The sequence below is a fragment of the Dermacentor variabilis genome, chromosome 11, assembly GCF_050947875.1.
Source record: "Dermacentor variabilis isolate Ectoservices chromosome 11, ASM5094787v1, whole genome shotgun sequence".
NCBI classification, from domain to species: domain Eukaryota; kingdom Metazoa; phylum Arthropoda; class Arachnida; order Ixodida; family Ixodidae; genus Dermacentor; species Dermacentor variabilis.
Genome location: NC_134578.1, coordinates 61,837,763 through 61,856,629, shown reverse-complemented (window position 1 = coordinate 61,856,629; position 18,867 = coordinate 61,837,763). Strand labels below are relative to the sequence as shown.

Genomic DNA, 18,867 nt, shown 5'->3' with positions numbered 1-18,867 from the left:
ACGCTATGGGGGTACCAGAGGCAGGATTGGAAGGGTCTCCAGCTACAAACATTAATTGAGCAGTGTCACCTCACACTCATCACAGACCCGAACATACCAACGAGGGAAGGGAACAGCATAATACGCGACACCACTCCCGACCTCGCCTTCATCACTCAAACCACGCGAGCCGAATGGCTCAACACACTCGAAAACCTAGGCAGCGATCACTACATACTAAACATAACACTACAGACTGGACGCCTACGCAGGCAGATCGGCACAGCTAAACTCACTGACTGGCGCAAAATCAGGGAAGCCCAAGAACAGGATGCCGACACAATCACGAACCCGGAAGACTGGTGCGACAACCTCCGTCGACATAAACAACGCCACACAAAGGAAATCGCCAGAACGGAAGAGACCCCAGAGGTGGATCCCCACTTACTACACCTATGGGATGCCAAAAGGGGCCTTAGCCGCCGCTGGAAAAAACAGAAATATAACAGGAAACTGAAGACGCGCATAGCACAAATAACAGCGGAAGCAGAAGAATATGCCATGCAACTCGCCTCAGCGAACTGGTATAGATTCTGTGACTCCTTCGGTGGCACGCTAGACACGGCCAAGACGTGGAATATCCTCAAAGCCATCCTGGACCCCACCAAAACCAAAGGAGAAGGACACAGGGCTCTGGAACGGTTACTACACACCTACCCAGGCAGCCAACAAGACCTCATCGATGCCATCAAGACCAAAAGCTATGGAGATCCCACTCCCACACAACCATGTAGAACACCCTACACAGGACAACCCAACCCACTAATGGACGAACCGATCACCGAAAACGAATTGAGAGCAGTCATCGCAGCCACCACCCGTAACACAGCGGCGGGCACGGACCAAATCACGAATTCGATGATCAGAAACCTGAGCGACAAGTCTATCTCCGCGCTCATGGCCTTTCTCAACCAACACTGGGAACAAGGTACGGTACCGGCGATGTGGAAACACGCACGAATAATCATGATCCCTAAACCGGGCAAGAAATTGGCAATTGAAAACCTCAGACCCATATCGCTCACGTCCTGCCTCGGCAAGGTGTACGAAAAAATTATAAACACGAGACTCCAGAGACACTTGGAAGATAACAAACACCTACCGGACACCATGTTCGGTTTCCGCGCAGGCCTGTCCACACAAGATGTGCTACTTCAAATCAAGGAAGAAGTCCTCAGTAACGTTTCCCGCAGCGGCGAGCACGTCATCCTAGCAATCGACATCAAAGGGGCTTTCGACAACGTCAGCCACCAAGGAATCTTAGAAGGACTGGCCAACACCAACTGCGGCGAGCGAACGTACAAGTATGTTCAGAGCTTCCTGAGTCACCGCACGGCGGAGCTGAAGATGGGAGAGATCCAGACTCCAGTGTACCACCCTCCCAACAAGGGCACACCACAAGGTGCTGTCATCTCTCCCACGCTGTTCAACGTTGCCATGATCGGTCTCGCAAGCAAACTGCAGGACGTAGCAGGTCTTCGGCACGCAATCTACGCAGACGATATAACGCTCTGGATCACAACAGGGTCCCTCGTTGAAAAAGAAGAACGGCTGCAAACTGCAGCAAATCTAATCCACGATTACGTCAGCCAACGGGGTCTACAATGCTCCCCCGAGAAATCTGAGCTTATACGAGTCTGGCGAGGCCGGGGTAACCACACAGTGCCCACAGACCCAACAAGAAGACTCGAGGTACGCCTGAACGGGGGCCTCATACCAGAGAAGCCATTGCTGAGGGTGCTGGGCATGTGGCTGCAGTCCAACCAGTGGGCCACACACACCCTTGCGCTCCTTAAAACCAGTGTCAAGGCGGTATCACGCATGATCTCCTGCGTAACATCCAAGAACAGAGGCATGAAGGAAAGGGACACTCTCCGACTGGTCAGTAGCCTGGTGGTGAGCAGAATCACATACAGCCTGCCTTACTACCACCTCACACAGTCCGAGACAAAGCAGGCCGACACACTTTTGAGGATGGCTTTGAAGACCGCTCTCCGCCTGCCGATGAGTACATCGACTGAAAAATTATTGGCGCTAGGGTTGCACAACACCCTCAGCGAACTGACAGAAGCCCATTACGTCTCGCAACAACAGAGACTTGCGCGGACTCGCACGGGCCGCGAGGTCCTACGAACCTTGGGGTTCCCAGCAATAACAACACGAACCCAAGAAACCTGCTTGATACCTCGTCACGTACAGGACAGGTTTCACGTTGCCCCGATACCACGCAACATGGACCCTAACCTACACTCCGGCAGGAGGAGAGCAAGGGCCCAGTACATGGAGAAAGCGTTCAGGTTCAGTACAACGGCCCGTTTTACGGACGCCGCCATGTATGGGACGAACAACAAGGGCGCCGTTGCAGTGGCATGCGACCACCGAGGCCACGTTACCTCCGCGGCATCGACCCGCCCCTGCATGATTACGGAAGCCGAAGAGCTGGCCATCGCGTTAGCCATCCGCGAGGGCCTACACGCAAATCAACCATTGACGATCCTCACGGATTCCCAGCAGGCCTGCCGCAACTTCCTACAGGGTAGAATTGGAAGACCTGCTGCACAAGTCCTAGCCAGAATACTCAAGGAGGACTCTGAGGACTTCGCCACCCAAACTATCATCTGGATACCGGGTCACACTGGCATCACGGGCAACCTGCAAGCCGACAGAGCAGCTCGAGGACTCGTACATAACCGAGCACTCATAACGCCGGCTGCAGAAGACCTGAACCCTGTCGACCTCGAGTATTCAGCCATCGTGAACTACCACAGAGGGCGTCGCTTGCGATATCCACCACCCCATCGAAACCTAAAGACAGAAGATGCCGCTGCCTGGCGTAGGCCCCAGACAGGCACTTACACGAACCTACACATATTACATCGGATACACCCCACAGCCTACAGGGACGAATGCCCATGGTGTGGGGCCACACCAACCCTATACCACATTACGTGGGAGTGCACACTAGACAACATAGAACACCCAGACACGAACATAACGAGGGAGCAATGGGAGGCACTGCTGTCCAGCTCGGCCCTCGACGACCAGCTCAAGCTGATTAAGAGAGCTGAGAAGATGGCAAGAGCCAGCGGAGCCCTGGACTAAGGGCCCCGACCATTAGCGGCTTTTCTGATTATTCTTTTAATAAAGTTTATCTATCTATCTTGGCTACAGCAGCGAGCAAAAAACCCTTCCCCCCTCCCGTGTTTGCTCAGTGGCTTTAGTGTTGCGCTGCTGAGCACGACATGTCGGGATCGAACCCCGGCAACGGCGGCCGCGTATCGATGGGGGCGAAATACAAAAACACCCGTGTACTTAGATTTAGGTGCACGTTAAAGAAACCGAGGTGGTCGAACTTTCCCGAGCCGTTCACTACGGCGTGCTTCATAATCATAAAGGTGTTTTGGCGTGGAAAACCGCATAATTTTAAATTGTCCTTCGTGCTGTCTATCTTCAGTGCGTTTGCGACACAAGTGATCACGCAATCTCCAACATTGGGCACGCGAGACCAGAGTGAACACGAAGGCACAAGTCATGCTGACTTCCCTAGCGTCTGCGTCTGTTCCAGATTACCTTCAGGAAATGCCGAACAGGACCGTGCTAACCGCGTCATGTGCAGTATTGGCTAGGCTAGAAGGGGAGACATGAGCTCACTTATCACCCCTTCTACTGCATTTTAGCGCAAAACGATGGGTGAGCCAGTCAGCCAGTCATTCACGGTCACAAAAACGTCGCAGGTTCACACTCGTCAATTAACATGACACAGAACACTGTGTCCGCGCTTTTGAAGTTGGTAAGGTCTGGAGACCTACGTAATAGTTCTAGAACGGTGTCAAATATGGCTGGAATATGCTCGAGGCCTTCTTTGTACTTGCTTTTGTTCCTTCTGTTTCTAGCCTTTCCTCCATGTAGGGTAGCAAGGCGGAGCTAGCTATAGTTGACCACCCTGACATTAGATATTTGATGCAATAGATATTTGAGAAGCGACTAATAGGCTAGTTGGTAGTGCAGTACGTGAGGCAAAGCGCGAAATAGTATGTGGGACAGAAGAAGGTAACCAAGACTCACACACAACGCAAACACAGGCGCACAAATAATGCAGCGCCAACAGGCCGCCAGAATCACTGTAACGTTGAAGAAGTTGTGGCCCTCTTGGCACTAAGCATGGCTTGGCTTTCAGAAAAAGCAGTTCACAGGGAGAAAAACACATCTGCGAGTCAAGCAATTGTTCAGCGAAGCGAACATCTTTGCGACAAAAGCAGAAGTGCGACAATGAGAGCGACGACAGTATCGTGACAACTATGACGATGTGGTAAGGACTATATGCCTTCGGAGGAAAAACGCTACAACGTGCTTGAGACCTGGCTTCTTGCCTTTGAAGGCACAATGCCAATAATCGCATCAGACCATTAGCTGCTTCCGCAATGAACAATGCATGAAATTTTTGCGCTTTCGCATTTCGTGCGTAATTTCCTACTATTTGATGCGAGCCACAGACCAAGCATCTCACAGCGCTCAGTTCCATGAAGGAAGGAGTCGTAAGGTTGTTCATGCCGTTTGGGCGCTAGAGGCTTATTGAGTAGGGCCGCAGACTAGTACGCTGGTAGGCCTTGCGTCAACTCTCACCTAATAAAGCAGTCACAAGCGATCCGAAATAAGCACAAACTCACTCGCGGACGCCGCTATGCCCGGTGAGAAAAAACAAGTGCCTTGCGGTAAATAGCGCAATATGGCGTCGATCAGAAAATGCTAGGCTAGATTCGCAATCTTGAACTTACCAAACAACAATGCATATGGCGCCAAATGGGACACGTGCTTATAACACAATAGGCTGCGGTACAGCGGCTAACTCGACCATTAATGACGAAACTGAAAACCTGCGGATAAGCCTTACGAATGCTTTACTGTAAAAATAAGCTTCAGTGTTTCCACCGAGTCACAAAACGCTTACTCGGGCCACAACAGGGTCTCACCACCAACACTAACATTTTTCAAATACAATGCTCTTAAGGAAGCTCACAACCCACTTTTTTTCGCTACCGTTTCCTGATTTGACTTCTGAAATACATGCCCAAGTCTTATATCTCTATGGCTACATGCGGAACATTACCCTGCACAAATGGCTAAGGCTCAGGGGCTTGCAATTAGAAGGGTCCTAAGTTGGGCTAGTTGGTGGATATTCGTGATCAGTGTTCTTTGCACACCAGATGGAACGATGACTGGGGAACGACGGACACAAACGCAAGCTTTCAACTTAATTTATTGGTAGGAAGTCAAATGGTTTGTATACATACATAAATGTAACGTAACTAGAAAGACGTCATAAAATATGCACGTGCAATCAAGAGTACATATTTGCACACGTTTATTCGCAATAGCAAGATAAATTCGAAATGACCATACCAAAGATACACATGTCAATGGCCTACGCAACTGTCGCCCGCCTAACATATCTATGTAACCACTTGACTTCCTGCAAATCAAACCAGTTGACAGTTTGCTCTTCTTTCTTTCGTCCCCCAGTCATCGATCCAAGTGGTGCGCAAATAACACTGACCATGCTCTGCAGTTGGTCAGTTTTTAGCACTTCCACCTCTAAAGTGTGCGGTACTGCTGGGCATGAGTGAGATCCAAAATTACAGTGGTAAGCAAAATTGTGTTGTAGCTCCCACGCCAGAGGAGTGTAAAGCGTGGGTTGAGCCGAAGCCGTAGTCGCATGAAGATGACGGCGTGATAGACAGGAAAGATGCAATGCCTGAAGAAATCGCTGATTTTTGTAGTAGTAGTAAAAGTCGTAGTTAGTACTAGGCGCAGAAGTAATAGTCGCAGTATCAGTAGTGGTAGTAGTGCTGTTTTCGTTACTTCCATACATTCACAAGAAAGGACAGAAGAAAAAGCTAATTGATGTCCCCGGCGCCTGACAAAGTTCTGCACACGAAGCGAATTGCAGATACACATTTAATAAACAAATTAAAAAGACGCATCGTAAGGCCCCTTAAAAAAGAAGGGGATACTCGACAAATACAAAAAGAAGCAAACAGATCAATTTCATAAAAAAAGTAAAAAATAATAAACCCAGCACATTCGCGCCTGTGGGTGACAAGTATATTATATATGTAATAGACCTTCAGCATACCATTGCCAATTGGTATTAAATAATTTCCCTCTGCACCAAAGTTTCTTACAATGATTTTTAAAAAAAGATGTAACAACTTCAAACGGTAAGCTCTATTGCTATTCGTTCATCGATCCCATTGGGTGGTAATAAATTTTTGTTTTAAACATCTTTTCCTTTATTCAGTGCACTAGCTTTAAAATTTGAGTGAATAATGTTAGTGAGTGTCAAATGCGAGAAATGTTAAATGAATCTGAATAGGAACAAGAAATGGGAACAGAAAGGTAAATAAAGAAATAATACGAATGTCATATCTGTAACAAAAAACCTTTACTTACAATTTCGTCGATAGTCTTGCCGTTGAGATAGCTTCTAAGTTGAAGCGTTTCAGTTGCAATCGAAACTTTAGTGAGGCGGAGTGACAGCCTGTGGTGAATGCGCAGTACCAAAGACCCGTCGTGACTACGTTCTTCCAGGATCATCGGGTAGACGGTTCGCACATGGTACTTTCCTGAGAAACGAGGGGTGATATAGAGTGGACGCACTATCTTCTCCTTCATGGCTCGTTACTCGGAAAATGCCCCTCTGAAGCCGTAATATTAAGGACAAAAGGGTGTGTACAATGTGCATTCTAATTATGCAAAGCGTCTAAATGTATGTGTTTTTTACAGCTACGTTGTGTGACCTAAGAGATTGTTCCAGGAAAGTAGGTTTAGTATTAAATGCCCTACAGCAGCTCTAACAGTCTTTTTCTTACTGTAGGTGATGTTTTTTTCATTTATGTTGGTAGAAACCAGAGCTAGAATAAACAAACGACAAGCAGAGAAGAAGAGAGCACGGAGGTAGGAAAAGGAGGGGGGTTAACCAGACTGATTCAAGTTTGCTACCCAAGACCTAGGGAGGGGAAGGGGGAATAAAAGATAATGAGAAAACATGAGTTTATACCCCACTTTCACATGCAGTAAGGTGCAGGATGTCTACAGTCCGGCACTCAAGTTCGTTGTCTTGAGTATCGAGGAAGCGCTCGAATGGATTTCTGGACTAATGAACTGTGAGGCCACGCTCCAAAGGTCTTTGCTTCTGTGAATGGCCTATCGTATGGTCTATTAAAGGCACACTGGAAAGTCTGACGTTGGTTATCAAAGCGAGAACAGGGGCACGTAAGATGACTGATGGTCTCTTCACACTTGCACTTAGCGCACATCGGCGAGTTAGCCATTCCAATACGATTGCTGTAGGAGAAAGTGAATGCTACTTCTACCCACTGCCGACACAGCAGTGTTGCGTCACGTCGTCAAATGATTGCAGGTTATTTGTGTTTCAGTGATGGATCGAGGCTGTATAAACGGCAGTTAGAGTTTTGTGGTGTACGCCAGTAACTGAACGTGATGGTGCGGGCGAGACTGAGAAGCGCTCTTACAGCGTCTATTCTCGATAAAGGTATAAGGAGTGTCGGTGCTCCATCCTGGGCACAAGCAAGGAGATTTAGACGATTACAAGGCACATAACCGACGTTATTTTTTCGGTCTTTTTGCTTGGTCTTCGTGGTTTCTGGGACTGCTTCTTGTTCCAACGAATGAATGTGATAGTGGCGTTTGGGTACGCCACTATCACTATTTATCCTTAAAAACATTAACGTCTGCGATCGTAAGAAGCCCAGCTTCGCATACAGTTATGATGTTCTAGCCACAGTCAGCATTATTTATTCGCGTATTGGTCTGAACTCATAGTGTGGTATTTAGGAGCATCAATACGTGTTCCCCTCTACACAGGATTGAACACCTTACTGCCACTTCAATTTATTTAGCACAAGTAAGGGTAAGTTGGTTTGTGCACCGCTTACCTGTCACGCTTCGAAGCAGGAAACATATCAGCACAGGGAAGAACATAACCGGAGCAGTCCTTCACAGCTGAAGTATCGCAGTTTATACTTCGCTAGTCTCTTCGTGGATGAGCGCCGACATTTCAAGAGAGTGGAGTGTGAAGCAACCTTCTACTGCCCCCGGCTGTTGTCCTTTAAGTGGAAAAGAACTCTCTTGCTGGAGTACGGAGACTGAGAAGAATAACTTCTTGAGTCAAAATTCTGGGTGGCAGTTCAGCGTAGCTCAGCGGTAAGGTCCCAGCTGACTAAGAAATTAAGCGACTACACAGCTCATGTTATTCATCAAATCCTTGAATGCCATCTAACCTTCAGCCTGCTATGTCTCGATCAAAGCGGAAGGACTTGTCGCGTTTATTATGCAGGACCCTACACAAAGAGACAGCTGTTCGGAGTTTTTATTCTCTTGAAGTTTACAGATTTGCAAGGTTTCAAACCAAGTGCTACCTATCGCGAATGATGGGTGTACCCGTGAAGAACAACTGTATTCTTTTTCAAAACGCCCTTGTTCCTATGCACTACTTTTGTAGTTTCTTCATAGCTGTCTAGTTTGTCTTTTATCATGCACTTTAATTCGAGTACAAATATATACCATCGTTTTCTAAGGGTTCACTGGAAAGGTGAAATGCAGATGGCTCTGGAAAAAACTCTGTGCTTGATGATGGTGATGAAAAATTTTAATTATCTTTCTTCATAGGGAAGGGGGCAATGGAATAGAGGGTGGGGGAACGAACTACTTAAAGTAGGCCTTCTCTATCCTCACGGTCCACTCCAGGATGGCCTCCTGGAGGTCGGGCCTCGAGCTGCGGAAGGCAGCCCCCAACTGCTCCTCACTAGATATTATTTGCTTGAGGACAGGGGGAAGGGGGTGCTTAGGGTACCCCCAAATGATGTGGTTCAAATCTGCTTTGCGAGAGACGCAGAATTTACAAGAGGCAGAAGGGTAAATGGAGGGATGAATGCGGTGGAGGAGGTAAGGGAAGGGAAAGGTGCGAGTCTGCAGCTATCGCCACCGAGCTTCACACCTGCGCGGGGATTTGCCCATGAGTGGCGGAAAGGTTAAGCGGTCTAATCAATAGTGTGTGTAGATGTCGTGGTAGGTAATAAGCCGATCCCGCGCTGTAAATGGCGCCTCCTCCTCGGCGATGTCCGACACGATGCCAGAACTGTAAATCCTCGGGCACTGGCATGAGCCACCTCGCTTCCGGCAAGGCCCGCATGCGCGAGAGTCCAGATTAAGGCCACAGTTTGATAGAAAGGACGGGCCCAGAGGAGGGAAAGAACTGGCTTAGAGACCCTGCCCGCTGCGAAGGTATGTATGGCTGCTTTGGAGTCGCTAACAATAACTGATGAATTTGGGATTGTGAGGGCCAGGGCTATGGCCCATTCCTCCGCCTCCTCCGAGGAAGAGCCAAGAATGGAAGCGGCCGCAGTGACCTGGCCGTGAGAGTTAATGACTGATATTACGTAATGATTTCTGTTCCCATATTCGGCGGCATCAACATAGAGCACGTACTTAGAGGTGGAGAATTGTTTTTAGAGAGCCTTTGCTCGCTGCCTCCTGTGCTGTAAGTGGTGCACAGGGTGCACGTTTTTAGGAAGTGGGGGGGGGGGAGGGGCAATGCAGAGGTTCTCGTGTATGTGATGTGGAAGGGTGTATTTATTCTGGATGATGGGTGCCGGAGTGATCGAAATAGTTTGTAGAATGTATCGACCTGTTACGGTGTTAGAAAGTCTGTTATATCGGGATGTGTGGTGGGCTTCTGTGAATTAAGTAAGTGTGTTGAAGGTGCCAGTAAGCATTAGCCTTTCAGTGGAGGTACGTATGTGAACCCCCGGAGCGAATTTATATATTTTTCGTAAAAGGGTGCCGATCTTACCTGATTCTGATTTACCGAAATGTAGATAAGGTGTTGTGAATGTAATTTTACTGAAAACGAAGGCCCGGATCACGCGGAGAAGTTTGGCCTCCTTTAGTCCGCCATGTTTATTGGAGACTCGCCCTAGAAGGCGCCGGATCTGATCGACTGGGGCTTGGAGTGTATGTAAGGTATGTGTTGAGCAGGTTCCTTTGAATGTGTAAACAGAGCACCCGGAGTCTGTCCACTCTAGTAACAGGGATGTGGTTTAGGGTGACCTGTTTAGTAGACACGTGTTTTCCGGCCCCCCCCCCCCCCGTGGGATGGCAGGAGTAGCTCGGATTTTTGAGGGGAGCATGTGAGATTCATAGCCCCGGCATGAGCCACAGACGGCATCCGCTGCGGCCTGTAGAGTGTCTTGAATCTCTCCATCGGAGCCGCCAGTCGTCCAACGAGTGATGTCGTCGGCGTAGAGTGAAAACTTGAGATCAGGAATAGATCGCGATGCTTGCGCCACCGGCATCATGGAAAGGCTCAGTGCTGTCCCGTTTTCATTTTAATCTGTGCTTCAAGGGCTCCTCTACTATGCCATGTGTCATCTCCGTTATTTGACCCAACTTTGAAAGGAATGTTATTGTCACCCTTGTTTATCTTATAGATTATAAATTTAAACAGCGAATCATTCACACTCATCCTTCGTATGTAAAATGTCACGTAAGTCATCCTGAATGCACTCCATCGACATCTAACATCCAAATTCGGAAACTTAATTTTTTTATTAAGAAATGGACATTTTCGTTGAGAATGACCGATCTGCAGATGTGTGTAGAATTACAGCGCAAATGCTAAATATCCATTCGGCTCTGACATAGCGTGAGTTATACTTATTTTCCCATTTTAGGACATTCGGTAGACAGAATTCGAGATGTCCTGTTTTTTGTGTCATGCTGTCTCTAAAGCGGAAAGCACACTGCCTAACATCCTGTCACGTGCAGATTTTGAACTAGTACATTCAAGTGCACTGTGGTCGCTGTGCGGAGCTATCTGGCGAGACAAAATTATCACGTCAAGTCTGAAAAATAACAAAAGGCCAAATGTTTCAATTCTAAGGTTGCCGCCAACGTCACAGTGTACAGAAACGTCAAGCCAAAACAGGCTGTGATGACCATATGAATATGCCAGCGGCGACTGATGGCGCTGTTAACGAAACTGCCATTTCAGCGCTGTATCAGAAATTACACGTCCAAGATAATTTGCGGTCTCACGGAGGCTGACAGGTTTCCAAAGAGCAGATGTGGCTCCACACAACACACTTTCCAGTTAGCGCATAATATTTTGCCGTCACGTCGCCATCCTCAAGGCGACATTTTCTTAGTTCGAAATTTGTCAAACAATGTCACAGTAGTATATATATATATATATATATATATATATATATATATATATATATATATATATATATATGAATGTGTGTGTGTGTGTGTGTGTGTGTCTTTCGTGATATTTAGCCTTCGGCTGGCATGTTCTCAGAAACTACACGTTCCGACTCTGCGCAAATTCAAAAGCTCCGAATTTGTTTTCTTGCAGTGCAAGTACGCGAACTGCCTGTTTAAGGCGCGCGGCAAATTCTATATCGATTTTTTCGGAAAAGCGCGCCACACTGACAAAATATTGTACCCCATGGGATCACGACAGAATAATTAGGGTGGCGTGAAATAATCAACAGCGAGAAAGTGTCTCACTAAAACGTTTACGCTCATTGTGAAGCGTCGATATTAAAAAGGACCGTTAATCTGGTAATCTTTCCTTAAAAAGCATTAACTAGGAAACAAACACGGATGTGCAGGTTCCCTTAGCGTCCATTCTGTGCAATATCGGCCTTATGAAAAGACAGCAACACCTTATTCTAACCACAAAGGTAGAGCAACCGTTGAGATTAGTACGCGAGTGGGTAACTAAAACATATTGAACCAGTAAGAGGAAATCTGCCTCTGCCCTTGCATGCAGAGGGAGGTTTTGTGATGAGGGAGACGCACTTTCCCATTTCATATGTTATAACTAGAGCGCGGATACTGGGCACTAAAATATGGGTGTTAGGGGCACAAAACAGGCGCCTACGGCATTATTTTAGGTCCTCTAGCGGCCGAAAGTAGGACTATAGTCTTCTCGCCAGTAGGGACCTATCTTTTGTATTGAATGCGCATAGCCCATTTTTTTGTAAGAAAATTGGCATAGCATTCACATGGCAGACTTGGAAAACAGCTGCAATATTTTGTATGCGTTAAGAGACAAAAGGAAAGCCCGGTGCTTCATCGGGCTTTCCTAGGCAGACTAGAGGACTCTTTTTGCCAAGCCGTGTAGTGTAGGCAACACGACTAATACGTTTCTCTTGAGATTACAAGGAAGTGTAGTTTATATTCACTAGCCAAACATCTTTGCTTATACTGGTGCAGCAAGTGGAACAACCACCAAATATATACCACCGTAGGAAATCGGCTGAATTGCAAGGGCGAGCCGTGCGATAGGCACATTATATTGTTGTCGAGTTAATTATAGCCGAGTTAACTTCTGGTATGCTAAAAAGTTCAGGTGAGCCATCCTGGCGAGTTATGTCTGCACAGCGACAAAAGAAACGGGGCAGCCGAAAAGGGCGACCACATAACTATGGTCGGCAGTTGTTCCAGCGAACTTTCCATGATTCCGTCTAACACACTCATAATGCATTAATAAGTCAAAAGTCTTTCCAAGCAGCAGCCCGCGGGACACTTTTCTCAATTCTGCACCTATCTCTATCGAATTCCCGCCTGCAATATAAGATAGACTTGCATGTCCCCTGCTGTAGAAGTATACTTTCCGTGCTCTTTTTCTCCGAGAATGCTGACCAGCCAATATCAGGAAGATGGTGAGGGCTCTTCAGAAACGTTGTCTACGGAAGCGCATGTTTTCTAAGTCATATTGCGAGGTGCGTTGCCATTTGTAGCAGTGTCTGTTAAGGCTACTAGCCCTTGCAGAAATATGTAAGCCACTCTGCTTTCGAAAGAAACAAAAAGAAAGAATTTCGGCCGAAACGCGACAGGTTCATTGCGCTCGCGAATAATTAGACAACGACATGAAGTATGGTGCCCAATTTGATCGGCCGTGAAAATTGCTGTAAAAATTCGCCTGCAAATTACCAAGTAGAATGTCCCGCAAAAAAAAGAAGACATAAATAAACCTTTCTTTATGACCGTGAACGCTCGCTGTGACAATGATAGTGTGATGGAAAGCGCCAGGAGCGCTGACAGAAATCCCTTTCGTGTCGCCCTGCATTTCAACGGGCACTCATGGCGCGCTCATGTCCTTCATCTCTAGCCTTGGGTAGGTTATAAGGGAAGACGCACGCTCCCCTGCTCTTCCCCCCCCCCCCACCAACTTGCGCGTGCTTCTAGACGTCGTGAATGATGCCACCATCGTTTCCGGCTCACCCTCGTCCGCTTTATCTCACACTAGCAGCATATGGCACGCGTGGCGACGACCTTATTGCACTTGGGCGTGACGCAAAAGCTCGCGACGACGTCGACGCCCATGGCCATAGTTGTCGCTGGAGTTTCTGTACAATTACAACCTCAATCTAAATGCGCCCATAAAAGCGCTTCAAGGTGCTAGTAGCAAAAATGGCCATTTATAAGCGCAAACGACGGAAATAGGCATTTATATGCAATATAACGTCAGTGCTAAGCCAGTTATCCCATCATGTTAGTCCATGCATAAAAAGGGAGGGGTCCGGGAGTGCGGAGTCGAATGGAAATTCGCTTCTAATGTGTTTGCTAGATATGACAGTCAGTCCTTCAGCGACACATCCGCGCGAGAGGCAGCGCGCGGGTAACGCGTGGGCAAGGTGCACAGCAGCAGCCTCAAATAGAACCGCGTTCATGCAGCGCTTTGTTTCCATTTATGATAGGGGTGGATGCGCTCGCCGCATGCCTTATCGTTAGCGTCATCGGCGCACAGACCAAGGCACGCTACTCTGGCGCTATCTCACAGCGGTTGTCGCGACGGAGCTCGTCTTTGGCGGCACTATGCTTTCCTCGCACTCTCTGCACTATAGCCGTGTTTCATCCCCCCGTTGCACACGGCGTTCGCTCTTTCATCCTTCACTGTGCTCCTTTGCTCTGTTACCCCAAGCACACCGACGCTCAAGGCAGCAACGGGCGTTAGACAGCTGCGCTGTAAAACCATGTTTATTGCAAAAATCAATGTTCTTGATGAGTAGACTTGTTGGTACCTACCAGAAGCTTATGCTCATCCCCGTCTTTTTCACTGTACAGATTACGCTACGGTCTCGACGCCGACGATAGTGTTATCGTCCGCGTTAGAACTGGCTGTCAGCTCTCGAGACTTCAGATTCAGCTGCAAAACGCGCTCCTCGGCTTGTATTCGCTTTTCCGCTTGCTCCGATTTCTCGCTCTGACCTTCATGAGCTTGAGCGCGGACGTACCTCTCTATGATTCGTTCCGCTTGAACCCACTCTTTGATAGCGGCACCAGCTAGGCTATTGTCCATGGCGATCGTGCGCCGCCTTTCATTATGCACGGGCTCGTCCCATACGTCTAGCTGTCGGCAAGATGACAAAGCCGATCGTGGCAGGCTCGCCAAAATTGGCCGCAAATATGTGGGCACAGCTCAGCCAGATGCCCCGAGGAATCAACAGAATCAACTAGACATTGAGGAACAAATTTAAACACGCGGCAGTACATATGGCACCAGACATATAAGAACAAATACAAACGGTACTTTATATAGGTTTCACGAACAAATGCTGCTAACCTCAGTTCAGGCTTTGCTGCACTCACAGTTGCAACCGCAGCAATTTATTAGGAGCCACAGCAATGTCGTAGCGGCGTCTGGGTCAAAGGAGCTCCACAAGTTCGCTGTGGCAGTAACGCAAGCCAGGGAAAGGACCGGTTGCGACAGTATTCCAGGGGTGCTTTGTCTCCGAGGGGAACGCTGGAAGCCGTGGGGAACCTCTCTCCCACAGGGTAAGGACAAATGACGCCAAGACGCGTGCCGGCGCTCGATCAGCAGTGCCAGGTGAAAGCTTCCCATGCTGTCCCGCCCCGATAAGCCCGTGTGCCCCGTCACCTCGATCTGATCTCGCGTGACCCGCGCGCCAATCACGCGCACACTCGCGCTTGTCGGCCCCATACACGATACACGAGCACCGATTATCTATACGAGCACCAGGATTGCATTATCTGCATGAACCCCTGAAGGTCTCATTGAGACTTAATCGTTCCAAATCATTTAATCAACCATTAAGCAGCATTAACACCTACAGGCCCTCCCTTTTCCCGTCGATGATTTTTATTGGAATAATCTACCAAATATCGCAGTGTGTTGTGATACCATTGGTTCCTTTGCAGTCATTATCGGCTGTATTAAATTCCAATCGTGAAAGTTTTTTTTTTTTGAAGTGGATGAGAGAATTCTTCTTATCGGCCGTGTGCGTGTCTGTGCGTAGACCCAAATGCTGAGATTTCACCAGCTTGTTCAAATTTTATTCAGTGCCTGCTTGTTCTTTAAAGAAGGCGCCAAACCCGCCGTGGTTGCTCAGTGGCTATGGTGTTGGGCTGCTGAGCACGAGGTCGCGGGATCGAATCCCGGCCACGGCGGCCGCATTTCGATGGGGGCGAAATGCGAAAACACCCGTGGTACTCAGATTTAGGTGCACGTTAAAGAACCCCAGGTGGTCAAAATTTCCGGAGTCCTCCACTACGGCGTGCCTCATAATCAGAAAGTGGTTTTGGCACGTAAAACCCCAAATATTATTATTAAGAAGGCGCCAATCTACTCAGCTGTCTCATGTGTGGAAAACCGATACTTGTGGCTCCTTGGCAGTGTCTTTACCTAATGAACAGCCTGCCGAGGCACCCCGAGTGCTTCCCGAAATATTATTGCTATGACGTTATTCTTACATGCTTCCACTTCCTTTTCGACGTGGTCGTACCTTTTACAGCAACAGAAATGACATTTGCTTCTCGTGTAGCTGTGAGAGTCACCTCAGTCATATCTTCCCATCCTGGCAAAGCTTCGCTTAACTGAATAAACGAATTTTTTTTAGACAAAGTGTTTGCACTGTGCAGTCGGGATACAAGCAAATTTTCAGGTGTTGCTTCTTACATTTCAAGATTTGGCTAAACTGGTTGCTTCTAAAGAGGAATCAATTTTAAATCTATTTGCACTGGTTTGGTTTCAATGTTTTTTCAATGTAGATCTAGCAATTTGACCTTGGTTTGATAGTAAATGAGGGAGCCGTCCTCGAGTAGACTACGAAAGAAATATTAGCAAGCACAGTGAGTTCATGTACGGTGAGTAGAATGAGTAAATATGACATACGGTTATTGCCCGCTCGGGTTATTCCTTCTCTGCTTAACGAACTCCACAGGTCACCCGGTAGTAAAACAGCTCAACATAGAGCAGTGACCCCGAAAACTTCAATGATGGTCTCAGACATAAAATATAACAGAAACACAACCTTCACAAATTTTTCCTATTAAAGTCGTGACTGAACTTCTTCGCGCTGTTTTTCGTAGGAAGTCCGCATGGCAACACGTGCAGGTGTGTAAAATAGGAAAACCGGACAACTAAATTGCAAAAAAAAACATAACATGAAAATGAAACGATCTCTTTAAGCATAAAAATTAAGTACCAATGATGATCTCCAAGAGTAGCTAAAAATACAAGCTGGCGGTTAACTGCAATATGAATAGGAGGATCCCAGTAAATAATCAGTTGAGCATTTTTACTTCTTAAAGACGAATATGCGATGCACGGAAACAAGAAACAAAAATTCAAGAACTTGCGTAGCCTTTTTCTCAGCCATGGTGTCTTTCAGTGCATAAACATTGAACTTATGGTGCATGGGTATATTCGTACAGCAGTACACGCAAGTTTTCTCATTAGGTTTTGTCATCAGTTCACGGTAGACTAATATCAACCACGGAATAATATTTGGTGAATTACATTTCTTGAGGTTGCGTGTTTGCCGAATCACAGATGCGGGCTATGTGCGACAGCCCTCGTTTAGACAGTTTCTGACGCGGGGCCTGCTTCTCTATAAAACTAGGTGTCAGCCAACTCTTCATAATAACACTTGCTTTAAGCACAAAAAAACTGCGTTATATGCGCGATTTCCTCGGAGAATTTATTATTTTAGAAGCAGAATAGTAACCCAATAAAGAAGGACTCTAGGTCGCCACAAATTAATTTCTATAGGAGCCCTGATTCGTACGAGCGTATTAGAGAGCTGAAGATTAAGCAAATACGGTGCTCCGTGACAGTGGATGTTATTCGAAGCCTTTTGCGAATAGATGGCTAGCCTATATCACTTGTGGTTCAGCGCAGCGTCACAAGATTGAATCGAAGCATGTTTCTGGACGCCGAACAGCTGTGGGTTTCATTCCAGCCTACGACAGCAGCAAGACGACAAAGGCGGTGACAGCGATCGCACGGCGACGGTGGTATGCTTTTCTTCTGCGTTTCTGCACCAGTTTACGACATGTGCAATTGTTGGCTTCTAACAATAGTGAGAAGAACGACATCTGCGACTGAGTTTTACACAATCGTAGAAGCGTGTGTGTATGTCACGTAGCCTATCTGCGAACGACAATGACGTTCGTACTCCATCGAACAAACTTTCGAACACGTTGCGATGAGGCGGACTGCAAAGGCGAAACAATGACACAGAGCTTTATCGTAGCGTTTGCCTGACTTTGAGTACCATCATCTCCGGCCACGGCTGCGTCAACAAGCTTTCCTGTGCGTAGCTGTAGCAGAACGTTTCCGCGTAGCTTGAACGCCTGCATGCGACACGCTAGATATCCTTGTGGCGTCGGTCTGGGCGAACTTTGATACACCAGTCATGCGACTATATTTGTTTTATTAAATTATGTGGTTTTACGTACCAAAACCACTTCCTCATCATGAGGCACGCCGTAGTGGAGGACTCCGGAAATTTCGACCACCTGGGGCTCTTTAACGTACACCTAAATCTAAGTGCACAGGTGTTTTCGCATTTTGCCCCCGTCGAAATGCGGCCACCGTGGCTGGCATTAGATCCCACGACCTCGTACTCAGCAGCCCAACACCATAACCACTGAGCAACCACGGCGGGTGACTATATTTGCACCGAATACTTTCGCAATGGCGTAAGAGTGCGGTCAATTGTCTTTACTGGCATGGTAATCATGATACTTGTCGGGTTCCCTATGTTAGTTCTTCTCGACATTGTTTTACTTCCTCTATCACTGCTTCGGGCAATTCTAATTATTCTGCTCCAGAATTGCAGTGCAATGTGTTAATTGGATTGATGCTCCCTTTAACCTCGGAAACCAACAGCTCGCGTAGTCCCGAAAACTCTACTTTTATTTCCGTAGGACAGTCAAGGCTCCCACTCACAAACACACTTTACTCAAATACTTTTAAATTTCCACTTCAGTGGACGCCTCCTGGAGCCACTGTCGCCCGTGCTAAATATGCCTCAGTTCACAACTAGGGGTCTGCATTGGTTGTTATTTTATATTGCAAGTTTGTGCCTTCAACAGGCATTCCTGTTCATTATGGCTGTTCGTGGTTGTTTGTTGTTTGCATGGTCTTACCACTTCCGGTGAGCTTGCAACATTGAATGTCGTCTTTTTCTGCAATAATATTACACATGTTGATATCCTGTTTACAAGCATGCATACGAACACCCGGATGACGATGAGACGCAACCTTTCATGAAAATTATCATAGAAGAAAACTCTGCGGCAGCTCAATGGTTAGATTTCTGTGCCCCAAGTGCAGGCTAATACGTATACTATAGGTGGAATTCCAGTGGAGATGACTTTTAGTTAGGCCAACATATTGTTTGCCTGCTCTAACTAGTTTGGAGCTAGAAGACCTTTAACATACTTTTCAAAGACACCTTAATCTAAATAAAATAACAAATAATTTCGTGC

General features: G+C 47.2%; 2 protein-coding genes across 2 annotated transcripts in view; both read right to left on the bottom strand.

The window, feature by feature from the left end:
• LOC142564868 (venom metalloproteinase BumaMPs1-like) overlaps positions 1–8,262 on the bottom strand; it is a 42,916-nt gene extending 34,654 nt beyond the window's left edge. The window contains exons 1-2 of the mRNA XM_075676057.1: positions 7,995–8,262; positions 6,490–6,662 (exon numbers count right to left, since the gene is read on the bottom strand). Of these exons, the coding sequence (XP_075532172.1) occupies positions 6,490–6,662; positions 7,995–8,040 (219 nt within the window). The 5' untranslated portion in view covers positions 8,041–8,262. The remainder of the gene's footprint in view (positions 1–6,489; positions 6,663–7,994) is intronic.
• Positions 8,263–8,763: 501 nt separating this feature from the next.
• The window catches only part of LOC142563296 (venom metalloproteinase antarease TserMP_A-like), a 65,585-nt gene continuing 55,481 nt past the window's right edge, over positions 8,764–18,867 (bottom strand). The window contains exons 12-13 of the mRNA XM_075673850.1: positions 14,477–14,585; positions 8,764–8,933 (exon numbers count right to left, since the gene is read on the bottom strand). Coding sequence (XP_075529965.1) covers positions 8,764–8,933; positions 14,477–14,585 — 279 coding nt within the window. The remainder of the gene's footprint in view (positions 8,934–14,476; positions 14,586–18,867) is intronic.